The 15,662-nt window shown below is 46.3% G+C and overlaps 1 protein-coding gene across 1 annotated transcript in view; it reads right to left on the bottom strand.

Annotated features, from left to right (window-relative positions):
• The window catches only part of LOC119953174 (calcium/calmodulin-dependent protein kinase type IV-like), a 161,903-nt gene that overhangs the window by 85,717 nt on the left and 60,524 nt on the right, over window positions 1-15,662 (bottom strand). Inside the window, exons 2-3 of the mRNA XM_038777130.1 lie at window positions 8,574-8,652; window positions 974-1,036 (exon numbers count right to left, since the gene is read on the bottom strand). Of these exons, the coding sequence (XP_038633058.1) occupies window positions 974-1,036; window positions 8,574-8,652 (142 nt within the window). The remainder of the gene's footprint in view (window positions 1-973; window positions 1,037-8,573; window positions 8,653-15,662) is intronic.

The raw sequence follows: 15,662 nt of genomic DNA, 5'->3' as shown, positions 1-15,662 counted from the left end.
GTCCCAAATTGGGCTGATGCTGATTTATGGGGCGGGTGTTAGGGAAGATTCCAGGCATGGAGACTGGATGTGGGATTGTTGGCGGAGGGGGAGGTGTTGTGGGTGGGTGAGAGTTGCCATTCGGGGATATGTGGAGCTAAACGACACAGGAGCCGTACGCTGTAGGATGCACTCAAGGCGGTGGTTAGGCGGGGGTTTATCTCAATTTAGGCGCACAGGGAGAAAGCAGAGTGGGCGGAGATGGCAATGCTGGTGGATGGAAAACCGGGAGTCCAGGGGACGAGAGAAGCCGATGATTTGGCCTATGCCTCCCTGATAGCCCGGAGACAGATCTTACTTGGGTGGAGGGACTTGGGGCTGCCGGAAGCGGAAGTGTGGGTGAGCCGGCAGAATTCCAGGGACTGGTTTAGCAGAGTGGGCTAAACAGCTGGCTTGGAATGCAGAACAATGCCAGCAGCGCAGGTTCAATTCCCGTTCCAGCCTCCCCGAACAGGCGCTGGAATGTGGTGACTGTGGGCTTTTCACAGTAACTTTATTGGAGCTGGCTTGTGACAATAAGATTATTATAATATTATTATTATTATAGGCGGGAGATGGGAAAGTTTGTCCTGAGGGGGTTGGTCAATGGGTTTGCTCAGAGGTAGAAGCAGTTTATTCATTTATTTAAGGAGGATTGAGGAGTCAACAAAGGGGGGAATGGAGGGGGGTGTATGAGGGTTAATGGGGAAGGCAGGATGGGAGAAGGGGACAGTATTAGGGGAGTGGGGAGGAGTGAGTGTTGGTTGTTTATAATGTTGGCTGGTTGCTCTTCTGCTTTTGTTTGTTTATATGAAAATGCTTTGAATAAAATATATATTTTTAAAAAGTTGATAAAAATCAGTTTAACATCCAGATCCAGACCAGGATTAGAAGAATTGTAGAAAATCTAAATCATAACAATCTTAGTTATGTGTTAAACAAGTGACCCACTTACAATATTTGGATGAGAAAGACGTAACAAAACTCCAATTTCAGTCCTTGCAATCTTCTTATCAATCTGAAAAAATTGAAAAGAGGATTTTCAATTACATTGAGAAAAGTTTGAAGGTCTTGATAAAATACCTCATGCAGGAAGAAATACGTTCCCATGTGGACCCAATAAATGTATAAATTGAGGAGCTGAAGCATGCAGACGAGGAAGCTCTCAGGTTCAATGCTGAATTGGCTGGTCAGAATTGATATTAGTCTCAGTATCCATTGATTAGGAAGGGACGGATTGGACAGAAACTTCCCTCCTGTCTGCTCACCAGTGGTGACCTTTAGGAATGAGCATGTTTGGGGGTCTTCAAGCAATTAATGTGTGGGCCCATGAATGCTATTTGGATGAAGCAGTTGAAAGTGACTGCCTGTCCTGGACCCATACCCCAACGGAAGTACAACTACAATGCAGAAGGAGGCCATTCGGCCCACCGGGTCTGCACCAACCCTCCGATAAAGCACTCTACCCAGGCCCACTCCGTCACCCTATCCTCGTAGCCCCGCGCACTGATCATGACCAATCCTCCTCATCTTTGGACTGTGGGAGGAAACCGGAGCACCTGGAGGAAACCCACGCAGTCACAGGGAGGAAGTGCAAATTTCGCACAGTCACCCAAGGCCGAAATCGAACCCAGGTCCCTGGCGCTGTGAGATACCAGTGCCAACCACTGTGCCACCATGCCACCCTGGGAGGAGGGTCGATGATGAAGCAAGCTGGGGAATACGAGGACACCTCAACGTGGAGGTATTTTATATTTAAAGGGATTAAGTGTCCGAGGGCCATGGTCCTCACCAGTTGGAGAGTAAATCCATTTCACGGTAGCTTTGGGACCATGGCGGCATCACTGACTGCTAGCCTCTCCCTGGGACTATAGCTCCGATGGCCTTCCCCCCCCCCTCAACCTCGCAGGTCGCTGGAAGGCCACCTTCACACAGCCACCGGCTACTTCCGCGCTGCCAGTGATCCAGGACAGTGGTCCTTATTGGGCCATTAATTATTCAAATTGCCTGCCCATATCCATCTGGTGGGCAGCCTTTCCGGGCACTGATCCGTTCTGATACTCAACCTGCTGGTGGGAAACTTCCTCAGCAGCATGGCTGTGCCGGGGTGACACCATTCCCTGCCTTTAACTGGTCCACCTGCCTGTTGACCAGGCCCAATAAAATCTCAGCCACTGTTTACAAGGCCTTGCACAAGATGCTTTCAACATTAATCTCTTAAATGTTCTTATATTGGGTGAAGAATTGTAATGGTGGCTTGTAAAATCTTATTTGCAGCATTACATTTTTCCAGAAATACCGAACAGAGTAAAGCCAAACTATCCCGATCAGTTTCTTCCCCATGCTCTGTGTGAAGTACACATGGGAAAGTTAGTGTTTGGGAATATATTTAGCAATTACTAAAAATAGATAGCACTGTCAAAACATAAAGGCAAACTAAACAGCTAGCTGAATTCTGCACTGACTAACCCAGTACCAGTCACTCACTTGAACCAGGTTTAAAAATGCACCGTAGTTGTTTTGTACATCACCTTTAAAAACAATCACCACATTACAAATATAACATTGTGATCAGCTTCGCTCTTGACATATGCTACACCCCAAATCTTGCCATTGCTGATCGACCTGCTAACGGTCTGTCTGTATATGAACGCTGTCTTATGGGGATAGAGGAGAAGCAGAAAGTGCTGCATCAAACAGGATTGTTTGACCGGCAACCTATTTTGAAATCTTTTATTCTTCCAAGTGCTTCTAAATTTGGCATGGACTCCACTCCAAACTGAATCTGCAGTGCTAATTTCCACTCACTTCTGGCAATAAATAGGACATTTGTATCGGCAGAAAGCCAATGTCAATCTTGAAGAAAATCTTTGATTTTTCCAGTTGTTTGGCCGTGGACGTGACTTGCTTCACATTTAAGGTGGAGATCCCAGAATGCTTCACATTTAACATGGAGATCCCAGAATGCTTCACATTTAACATGGAGATCCCAGAATGCTTCACATTTAACATGGAGATCCCAGAATGCTTCACATTTAACATGGAGATCCCAGAATGCTTCACATTTAACGTGGAGATCCCAGAATGCTGAAACCTTTAACGTAGAGATCCCAGAATGGTGAAACCTTTAACGTAGAGATCCCAGGATGCTTCACATTTAACATGGAGATCCCAGAATGCTTCACATTTAACATGGAGATTCCAGAATGCTTCACATTTAACGTGCAGATCCCAGAATGTTTCACATTTGACGTAGAAATCCCAGAATGCTGAAACCTTTAATGTGGATATCCCAGAATGCTTCACTTTTAATGTAGAAATCCCAGAATGCTGTAACCTTTAACGTGGAGATCCCAGAATGCTTCACATTTAACGTAGAAATCCCAGAATGCTGTAACCTTTACCGTGGAGATCCCAGAATGCTTCACATTTAACACGGAGATCCCAGACTGCTTCACATTTAACATGCAGAGCACAGAATGCTTCACATGTAACATGGAGATCCCAGAATGCTGAAACCTTTAACGTGGAGATCCCAGAATGCTGAAACCTTTAACGTGGAGATCCAAGAATGCCGAAATCTTTGGGACCATGTACATTTAGCAAGGAACATGTGCGATAATAATTGTGATACGAACATTAATTGGTTAATCCAGTTGACTCTGTCACCATCAAGAGGCACTGGCTCCTTAGAAAATCCACAGTATGAACAAGTTTCTCGCAGTCAGAAGCAAGGGAATTTATAATGGGGAACAAAGAAATTGCTGACCAACTAAATACGTATTTAGGTTCTGTCTTCACAAAGGAGGACACAAATAATGGACCAGAAATGTTGGGCAACACAGGATTTAGTAAGAGGGAGGTATTGTGAATTGCATAGAATTTACAGTACAGAAGGTGGTCATTCGGCCCATCGGGTCTGCACCAGCCCTTGGAAAGAGCACCCTACCGAAGCCCATCCTTATCCCCATAACCCACTAACCCCACCCAACACTAAGGGCAATTTTGGACACTAAGGGAAATTTAGCATGGCCAATCCACCTAACCTGCACATCTTTGGACTTTGGGAGGAAACTGGAGCACCCGAAGGAAACCCACGCACACACGGGGAGGATGTGCAGACTCCGTACAGACAGTGACCCAAGCCAGGAATCGAACCTGAGACCCTGGAGCTGTGAAGCAATTATGCTAACCACTGTGCTACCGTGCTTCAGGTACTGATGGAAATCTGTATTAGTTGGTTTTATAAGGCCACGAAGGAGTCCATACCGAGTAGTTCAAAGAACTTCGTTTATTTACAATAATTATTATATACATCACATGGTAGATCCCAACTGGATCTGCCATGCCGGTACCGAACAGGCCGGCTTTATATACCTTACAACTATACATTGTTTAGAGGTTTCCCGCTGCCTTAACAGCGAAGTTCATATTCTGCAAAGTTCGCAGGGATGTTAATTGTTCCACCCCGTACTTGCGGGCTATCACAGTTGGGAAATGGTGTCAGAAAATTGATGAGATTGAAGGCCGATAAATATGCAGGGCCTGATAATTTACACCCCAGAGTACTGGGCGGCACGGTGGTTAGCACTACTGCCTCACTGCGCCAGAGACCGGGTTCAAAGCTGACCTCGGGCGACTGTCGGTGAGGAGTTTGCATGTTCTCCCCGTGTCTGCGTGGATCTCACCCCCACAACCCAAAGTTGTGCAGGGTAGGTGGGTTGGCCACGGCTAAATTGCCCCTTAATTGAAATAAATGAATTGGGTACTCTAAGTTTATTAAAAATAAAATAAAAATAATGTTACAGTTGCGCCACAAGGACCATGAGTTGGTTGAATGATTGTGTATTTGGCGGCGTCGGGTACCGAAGACTCTGAAACGCCCTAAACGTGCGCGCTCCACAGGCTGCCAACAGTGTGGTCATCTGGCGCTCCTTCTCCGTGATGTTGTTGGCCCGGAAGAAGTAACCCATCCATCTTGTGCACTAGCTCCAGTCTTCATCACCGGGATCAAATGCATCCAATCGCCCGAACATAATGGCAGCTATTTATTAAGTCCCCATCAGTTGTACCGTGGGGAGGGGGCAGTTTTGGGTTTGTTTAGATTTGTTTGTTTTTCATCTTTTTTTCTTCTCTTGGTGGATGGGCTGGGTATGGTTGGTTGGCATTCCGTTGTGTTGATTTTATGTGTCATCTGCTGTGGGTCATGTGGGTCTTGTAAGATTAATTGTAAAATGGATCATCTGTAATAAAAACACTTGTCAAAAAAAAAGACAAATACAATGAAACTAATGCCCTAATTACATGCCAATCGTCAGGAGCTTTGGGACTACACTGTGATCTGTGCAGTGACAGGGTGGCTCCGTCAGTTCCTCCTCCACTTTGTCTTTCATTGCCTCAGTTTGGAAAAGCAGTTTGAGGGTCTAGGAACAATTTAACTGCTGTGCCCCTCAATGTACCCTGTTCATCTTTGAAAACCTCAGGATATTTCTGAATGCCGTCCTCTGTCACTTTTGTGTGTTTTATCTCATCCCAGTTCAGATTAATCTTCCTGAGCCAATCAGGCAAGAGTAGACAAGGCACAAGCCCTTTTACCACCAAGACCCGTGCTCTTCCTTCTTGGCTGTTATACGCAATGTCCACCTCTTACGTTCCAAGCAATAATATAGTCTCAGTGGTGTACGTCCGAAGGTAAGATCCCTGCCCGAGTAAGAGCTGGTGCCAAATCTTCCTGAAGGTCTCCTCACTGATCACCGATGCAGAGGCTCCTGTGCCCACCTCCATCTTGATTTTCTGTCCATCGACCTCCATTCCACCGCACGCTCCTCACTCATATTTCGTAATTGTGCTCCATGCCTAGTCTGAGCTTCCCAAATGATGCACCATCGACTGAAGATTCCTTGCATTTGAAGATCCCTGCTCAGCCTTCGACTTTCTCCCAGCTAAAGCTTCGCTAAATGCCCCTTCTTGATGCACTGGTGACAAACAGCGTCCCTAAACTTACAATGATTCACATGATGGTCCCTTCCACACCTAACACACTCCACTGTTTTCACCTTTTGCAGCTTCTTTCTTTACTGTGGCTGGTTTAGCACAGTGGGCTAAACAGCTAGCTTGTAATGCAGAACAATGCCACCAGCGCGGGTTCAATTCCTGTACCAGCCTCCTCGAACAGGCGCCGGACGTGGCGACTAGGGGCTTTTCATAGTAACTTCATTGAAGCCCACTTGTGACAATAAGCGAATATTATTACTTGATGCAGTGGACCTGCGCGCGTGCTGCCTTTGCAAAGCCTTCTGAATATCTTTTGCGTTATTGGCAACCACTTCCACGCCCTGATAAACGTAAGTATGGCTTCTCCCAGCAAATGCTGCTGAAGGCTGTCCTCGTTAATGCCACAGACTAGTCTGTCCCAAAGCATGTCTTCCAATACTGCCCGAAACTCTCAATGTTCAGAGAACTGGCACAATTCAACAACAGAGTTAGCTACAGATTGTCCCATCTTCCAAAAATGACTCTGGAATTTGAAAAGTTTTACAATTACTGCTGGCTTCAGATTGCAGTGATTCTGAACGAGTGCAACCAAATCCGCAAGTGAAATATCTCCCGAGTTCCATGCTATAGCTAAATTTCTCACTAGCTTGTAAGTCTTCGGCCACACACAGAATTGAGCGCTTTCTAGCCTCGCCTGTGATCCCGTTTGCCGAGAAAAAGTGTTCCAACCTTTCCATACATTCAGCCCAGTTCTCATTCTCTTCTACAAACTCATTGATAGACCTAAACATAGCCATGGTGCTGCTAACTTGTCTTCCGTCATAAACTTAGCAAAACTTTGTTTTGAACGTGCTGAAATTTGACCACAAAATGCAGTTGAAACACATTGTTAATAAAGTCAATAACTAAAATTAATCTTTTTTAAAATATGCAAATAACAAAGTTTGAAATACAGTATGGACTCAAAAATATGAACAAAGAACAAAGAACACAGGAACAGGCCCTTCGGCCCTCCAAGCCAGTGCCGATCATGATACCCTAACTTGGAAAAACAACCTCCTGCCCTTACTCGGTCCGTGTCCCTCTATTTCCTCCCTATTCATGGACCCACCCAGATGCCTCTTAAATGTTGCTAATGTGCTGCTTCCATCACATCCTCTGGCAGCGCGTTCCAGGCACCCACCACTCTCTGCATGGAAAACCTACCCCGCACATCTCCCTTAAACTTTCCCCCTCTCCCCGTGAACCTGTGCCCCCCTTGTAATTGATACTTCCATCCTTGGAAAAAACTTTTGACTATCCACCCTGTCTATGCCTATCATCATTTTGTCGACCTCTATCAGGTCTTCCCTCAGCCTCCAGCTTTCCAGTGAAAACAATCCTAGTTTATTCAACCTCTCCTCATAGCCAACACCCTCAAGACCAGGCAACATCCTGGTGAACCTTCTTTGCCCTCTCTCCAAAGCATCCTTCTGATAATGTGGTAACCAGAACTGCACGCAATACTCCAAATGCGGCCTAACCAAGGCTTTATACAGCTGCAGCATGATTTCCTAACTCCTGTACTCAATGCCCCCCGGCTAATGAAGGCTGATGAAGAGCTCGCTAAACATTGAAATAACAGCAACAGAATAGAATTAGAACTAACGACAGTGAAATCCAAATATACACAGGTAACAATAACAACTAATGATGTCACGGCACTTACTGATTACATCAGCAATGGATTTAAACAAGAAGATGGGGCTGGTTTAGCACACTGGGCTAAATCACTGGCTTTTAAAGCAGACCAAGGCAGGCCAGCAGCACGGTTCAATTCCCGTACCAGCCTCCCCGAACAGGCGCCGGAATGTGGCGACTAGAGGCTTTTCACAGTAACTTCATCTGAAGTCTACTTCTGACAATAAGCGATTTTCATTTCATAACACATTGTTAAGAATTTTGTTCTTTCTTTAATTTAAGGAATCCTTGTTTGATTGGCTCCTTATTGTTCACTGCATAAATAGTTAGCTACATATGGATTTGGAAAAGGCATACCCTGGTGAAAAATAAATTTAAACCTTTGTTGTGACCAATCGAGGCGGTTGAATAGAGGGAAACTAGTTCATTCTTTCTCATTTGATCATAACACAAGGGAAATATTAAACTGCGTGTTTCTATTTTCAATCCTGCCATTTGATTCTAGTCTCATATAGGCTGGCTCCAAATTTGAAGGACTCTTGATCTGCACAAGTATGCGCCACAGGCTGTACTGGGAATCTGACACTGATATAGTTTGCACTTCAGCATGGTCCACATTATAAGACTTTGCTGCTTTGTGATATAAGCATATTTACGTACTAAAGGAACTCAGTATTTTTAGCGTGCCACAGGAGGCAGTCGCTGCCCTGACAGCTGATTGCAAGACCTTGCTGCGTTGTCTGTTCGATGTTTGTGTCCCTAATCTTGTGACTGCCACTGATGGTACTGTACAAGACCCGTAAGCCTGTGATTGCTGACACTCCAGAGCAGTGAAACCACTTTAAGCTTCAGGTTTAAGCTTCCACAAAACTTTCACTTACGGTTTTCTGCAGGACTTTTGCAGCATATTGTTTCTGGGTTCTCTTTTCTTGACATCTGTACACAACAGATGTGGCCCCCCTATGAGAGAGAGAGAAGACAGAAGGAAATAATCCCAAACCACAAGGAAGCAGTCTACAGCCTCATTATCAAGTAGCATTGTTTTCTTTGTTCAATCAAAGTGTATTAACAATCCTGGAGGATGAAATATACATCCACTTTTCATCTGACAGGACAGGGACCAACATTCTTCACATTTGAGTTTCACAGACCAAAGGAAAAAAGTCCAACATTTTCATCCAGTTCCTGAAAACTGAAATCCATCCTGTTACTTATTACAGAGTTATGGTCGATACTATTTATAATTCTCCCGACTGAAAATATAAATTTGTGAACTAATCATCAACTAAAATGTGAAAAACACAATTTTCCAATTTTCTTTAAATAATTTCTTGAAGGTATACCCAGAAAATACAAAACCAGGAACAGTCAAAAAAAACAATATTGAACAATCCATAATATAATAACAGTGCATTTAACACTATAGCGATATAACACAGCAGAACCCCCCCCCCCCATATATACAAATACATCCGCCACACCCCCAAGGAATTTTTTTAACCAAAATAAAATAACTCCCCCACCCTTTAATAACCAATAGTTGCTATACCCCGTCACACTCCCCTACACACCCCCCACCCCCTCCCTCACTTATGTTCTAATCCTTCTTTAAAAAGTAGATGACCAGCTTCAACCTCACAGAGACCCAGTCATCCAATCCTCCAATGGTGAACTTGATTCTCTCCAAAAGAAGGAACTCAACAAGGTCCGCACCCAAAACCCGTTACTTGGTGGATCCGAGGATTGTCAGCTCAGCAAAATTCTCCTCCGGGCTAACAGGGAGGCGAAAGCCTCTTTCCTTGTTAGGCACCCGCATCTTCAGACTCTCCAAAATTAGCACCCCATGGAGAAGGTGTGACCAACCATTCCCAACACCTGCGACAATACATCCGAGACTCCCCCCCCCCCCCCCCCCCCCCCCCCCCCCCAGCCCAGAACCCCACCAACTTTGGACAGGACCAGAACATGTGGGCATGATTGGCAGGGGACCTGGCACATCGCACACACTGATTGACCACTTCGGGGAAGAATCGGCTCAGCCTTGCCGGCGTCATCTGTGCTCTGTGTATAACTTTAAGCTGGATAAGACTAAGTCTGGCACATGACGAGGGTGCATTAATCCTACGCAGCACTTCCCCCCCAAACCCATCCTTGCACCGCGCCTCCCAATTCCTCCTCCCTTCTTTGTTGCATTGCCAGCTTTGAAGCATCCTCCCTCCTGGCCAGCTCAGCGTACATGTCAGAGATCTTGCCCTCCCCAATATCATCCTCCGAAAGGAGCCTAGCCTGTAAACCTGAAAGCGGCAACATTGGGAACGAACCCACCTTCTTTCTCAGAAAGGCTCTGATTTGGAGGTATCTGAACACATTGCCACTGGGCAATTGATAAGCCTCCGTCAACTCAGTCAGGTCTGCAAATATCCCACCCAGAAACAGGTCCTTGGAACATTTGATACCCAAACGGTCCCACTCCCTAAACCCGGCATCCAATCTCGCTGGGACATATCTATGGTTACCACAGATCGGGGCCTTTCTATACATGCCCTCCAAGCCAAAGTGGAAACCACCATTGGGTTCGCTGAGTACCTGTTTGGTGAGAATGGTAGAGGAGCTGAAGCCAGTGTCCTTAAGGAGGTCTCTCTGCACGAGGCTTCCTCCACCCTGCACCACACAAACCCTTGATCGAACACCCACTTCTGGACCATGACAATATTGGCAGCCCAGTGGTAACTCTGAAAGTTAGGGAGAGCCAGGCCACCACCCTGTCTATCCCTCTCCAGGTAGCAATTTTACAATGTTGCCATGTTAAGATTCTTCATATGAAATCCTGCCAATGGATTGAAATTTATTTATGAAATATTCAGTGAACAATGATTGACGCGTTTGAATTAAATTATTTTGTATACTATTTTAAAGAATATCTTAACTCTTTTGAAAATAATTTTGTACAAATGAATTAACAGGTTTATTCATGATATCGTACAGTGCTAATTCAAGCTTTGACGTTTATGACTGTAAGAAAATTATTTTAATGTGATTGAAAGGAAACTCCAGAAAACCAAATTATACACTTAGCAAAGTTCAAATCAGGTTAAGTTCAAGAAGTAAGGCCGAAGATATTATCCACTGACATAATTTTCTTCTCTTCCTGAGAGGAAGCACTTCAGCTCCAGATGGTTCAGCTAAAACTGGGAGCCCAACATCTTCCCAACTATCCCCCCCCCACAGTAGCTAGAAGTGCTCCAATACTTCATCTGAGAGTCCATTCTACGACATCAGGCAATGAGTATCAGTAAGGAAAAACAAAATATTGCAGATGCTGGAAATTAGGAAATAAAACAGAAAATGAGAGAAAAGCTCATTGGGCCTGGCAGCATCTGTGGAGCCAAAATCAGAGTTAACAGTTTGAATCTAATATGCCTCTTCGGAACTGGAGAGAAGTCGAAATGTGTTGGGTTGAGAAAATTGATAGATGTAGGTGGAGCAAAATGGAAAGTCAGGGATAGATTCGAGGGCAGGAGAGATTAAACTGCAAAAATATCACAGAACACAAGACAAAGTAAATGGTAATTCTAATGTTACAGTCTAGGGGGCGACATGGTGGCGCAGTGGTTAGCACTGCTGCCTCACGGCACTGAGGACCCGGGTTCGAATCCCGGCTCTGGGTCACTGTCCGTGTGGAGTTTACACATTCTCCCCGTGTCTGCATGGGTTTCGCCCCCACAACCCAAAGATGTGCAGAGTAGGTGGATTGGCCACGCTAAATTGCCCCTTAATTGGAAAAACATAATTGGGTACTAAATTTCTAAAATAAAAATAATGTGAGAATGGGGTGAGAATAGGGGGCGAGGAGCGGCCTCGTGAAACACTCCGGGCTTCACGACAGCGTCGGCATTTGCAGAGAATTCCGCCCAATGTTACAGTCTATTTGCTCCAGAGTAGGAGTTAATAGCAGAACAAAGATCAGTACTGTGACGGTAAATTAGCAGAACGTGTGTTAATACCTTTGGAAGGGAATGGGGTGGGTGATAGAGGACTAGACCGGGGTCTCATGGAGGGAATAGCCTTGATGGAATGCCGACAGGGAAGAGGGAAGGTGAGGGGAAGATATTTTTAGTGGTGGCATCCTGCTGGAGTTGTTGGGAATGGTGAAGGATGATCCTTTGAATAAGGAGGCTGGTGGGCTGGAATGTGAGGAAAGAGGAACTCTATCATGCTTCTGGAAGGGAAGGCAGAAGTGCGGGAAATAGTTTCAATACAGTGGAGGGCCCTATCAACCATAGTTGGGGCTAATCCTCAATTGAGGGAAAATAAGGCATTTGAGAAACATTGTTGTGCATGGTAACATCATCAGAACAGATGCAATCTAGCCCAGGAAACTGGAAGAATGGACTGGAGTCCTTACAGGAAGTTGGGTATGCGGAGGTGTAGTCGAGATAGCTGTGGGAGTTGGTGGGCTTGTAATGAATATCGGTAAACATTCTCTCACCCAAAATGGAGACTGAGAAGTCAAGGAAGGGAAGGTAAATGTCAGAGTATGTGGAGTATGTGTCAGAGTATGTGGAATATTACTCATTCCAATCATACTCTGGCCCCCTTCCGCAACTCTTTTTCCTGATATATCGATGATGGTATTAGATGGTATATAGAACATAGAACAGTACAGCACAGTACAGGCCCTTCAGCCCACGATGTTCTGCCGACCATTTATCCTAATCTAAGATCAACCTAACCTACACCCCTTCAATTTACTGCTGTCCATGTGCCTGTCTAAGAGTCGCTTAAATGACCCTAATGACTCTGACTCCACCACCTCTGCTGGCAGTGCATTCCACACACCCACCACTCTCTGTGTAAATAACTTACCTCTGACATCTCCCCTATACCTTCCTCCAATCACATTAAAATTATGTCCCCTCGTGACAGCCATTTCCACCCTGGGGAAAAGTCTCTGGCTATCCACTCTATCCACGCCTCTCATCACCTTGTACACCTCTATCAAGTCACCTCTCTGCCTTCTTCGCTCCAGTGAGAAAAGCCCGAGCTCCCTCAACCTTTCTTCATAAGACATGCCCCCCAGTCCGGGCAGCATCCTGGTAAATCTCCTCTGTACCCTCTCCGAAGCATCCACATCCTTCCTATAATGAGGCAACCAGAACTGGACACAATATTCCAAGTGTGATCTAACTAGAGTTTTATAAAGCTGCAGCCAAACCTCGCAGCTCTTAAACTCAATCCCCTTGTTAATGAAAGCTAACACACCATACGCCTTCTTAACAACCATATCAACCTGGGTGGCAACTTTTTAAAAAAAAATTTAGATTACCCAATTATTTTTTCCAATTAAGGGTCAATTTAACCTGGGACCTCAGCGCCGTGAGGCGGTTGTGCTAACCACTAGGCCACCATGCTGCCCCTGGGTGGCAACTTTGAGGGATTTATGTACGTGGATCCCAAGATCCCTCAGTTCCTCCACACTTCCAAGAGTCCTGGGCGCGATTCTCCGCAAATCCGGCGTGCCATGAAGGCTGGCGTGAAACTGGCCGTGTTTCACGCCAGCCTCGGAGCTCCGTCCCGGGACCCGATTCTCCCCCCGGGCGGGGCTAGTATCGGGGTCGGGGGAATCACGGCGACGCGGAGTTAGCGAACGTCGCTAACTTCGCCCGCCAAGAGTCACGGCGGCTGACGCGCACGTTGACGTCAGCCGCGCATGCGCGGGTTGGACGGCTCCAACCCGCGCATGCGCGGATGACGTCATCACGCAGACGCGTCAAACCCGTGCATGCGCGGGCCGTCATGCCCCTCAGCCGCCCCGCGGACTGATCCTGCGGGGCGGCAGAAGAACAAATAGTGCGCGGGTATCGGACCTGCTGCCCGCGATCGGTGCCCACCGATCACAGGCCCATGCCACCCTTGGCACGGCCGTGGTGCGGCCGTGCCAATTGGTGCCATGGTTGTCCGGGACGGGCACTTTGCGGCCGTTTTCACGAACGCTGAAAGCAGGTGTGATTGCGGCCGTGAAAACGGCCGTAAACTCCGCGGTATTCGGCCCATCGGCCTGGGGAGAATCGCTGTTCGCCGTAAAAAACGGCGAGCAGCGATTCGTGTTGGGGGGCGGCCGGGGGGGGGGGGGGGGGGGGGGGAGAATAGCGGGAGGCCGTGAAAATTGTCGGGAAGGCCCTCCCGCTATTCTCCGACCCGTCGTGGGCAGCCTTTAACCCTGTATTCAGCATTCAAATGCAACCAAAATGAATCACTTCACATTTATCAAAGTTGAACTCCATCTGCCACTTCTCAGCCAGCTCTGCATCCTGTCAATGTCCTGTTGTAACCTGCAACAGCCCTCAACACTATCTACAATTCCCCCAACCTTCATGTCATCGGCAAACTTACTAACCCACCCATCCAAGTCATTTTTAAAAACTACAAAGAGCAGAGGTCCCAGAACAGAGCCTTGCGGGACACCACTGGTCACTGACCTCCAGGGGGAATACTTTCCATCCACTACCACTCGCTGTCTTCTTTCAGCCAGCTAATTCTGTATCCAGACAGCCAAATTTCCCTGTACCCCATGCTCCCTAACTTTCTGAATTAGCCTACCGTGGGGAACCTTATCAAATGCCTTACTGAAATCCATATACACCACATCCACTGCCTGATCTTCATCAATGTGTCTCGTCACATCCTCAAAGAATTCAATGAGGCTTGTGAGGCATGACCTGCCCCTCACAAAGCCATGCTGACTATCTTTAATCAAACTATGCTTTTCTGAATAATCATAAATCCTATCTCTCAGAATCCTTTACAATATTTTGCTCACCACAGACGTAAGATTGATGGGTCTGTAATTCACAGGGGTTTCTCTATTCCCTTTCTTGAACAGGGGAACAACATTCGCCTCCCTCCAATCATCCGGTACTACTCCAGTGGAGAACTACTCCAAGAACAATTGTTCCCACTTTATGCTCCTCAGCTCCTGTCTAATGGCAGTATAATTACCCCTCCCCCAATTAAATACCTTCCCATACTGTGTGTTCCTATCCCTCTCCATGACTATGGTAAAGATCAAGGAGTTGTGGTCACTGTCACCGAAATGCTCTCCCACCGAGACATCTGACACCTGCCCTGGTTCGTTGCCGAGCACCAAGTCCAATATGTCCTCCCTCCTAGTCGGTCTACCTACATAATGAGTCAGGAATCCTTCCTGTACACACCTGACAAAATCTGCTCCATCCAAACCATTTGCACTAAGGAGGTTCCAGTCAATATTAGGGAAGTTGAAGTCACCCATGACAACGACTCTGTTACTTCTGCACTTTTCCAAGATCTGCTGCCCAGTCTGTTCCTCTATCTCTCTGCTGCTATTGAGGAGTCTATAGAAAACTCCCAATAAAGTGGCTGCTCCTTTCTTGTTTCTGACTTCCAACCGTACTGACTCAGTAGACAAACCTTCCTCTACTACCTCCTTTTCTGCAGCTGTGGTGCACTCCCTAATTAACAGTGCCACTCCCCCTCCTCTTTCACCTCCCTCCCTATTCTTCTGAAAACATCTAAACCCCGGAACATCTAACAACCATTCCTGCCCCTGTGACATCCACAAGCCTTCCCTTATATCGATCAAATGACCACACAACCAGTTAGTTAGTTGAAAAGATGGTTTATTTACATACACAAGAGTTATCTCAACATGCAAAAACAATATCTACTATGAGTTAAACTACACCTATCAGCTACAATAACCTATACTTAACTTCAGGGCGACCGGCACTGTGCAAATGGATAAGGCCTTTATCTGGATTTCACTTGGCTGGTTCGAAGAAAGCGGCTCTATCTCTGCTGGGCTCATCCATCAGGTAGCGATCGCTGGTCTTGAACTTAGCTGCCTGTTCCTGCTGCAATTGGACTGGCACAGGCCGGATCCAAAAGAGACAGAACACATGGCTGTGTCCTCTTTTATCCCTCTGGGATTT

This window comes from Scyliorhinus canicula, chromosome 18 (assembly GCF_902713615.1).
Source record: "Scyliorhinus canicula chromosome 18, sScyCan1.1, whole genome shotgun sequence".
NCBI lineage: Eukaryota > Metazoa > Chordata > Chondrichthyes > Carcharhiniformes > Scyliorhinidae > Scyliorhinus > Scyliorhinus canicula.
The sequence above is the reverse complement of the archived record's forward strand: the minus strand, read 5'-3'. Positions and strand labels throughout refer to the sequence as shown.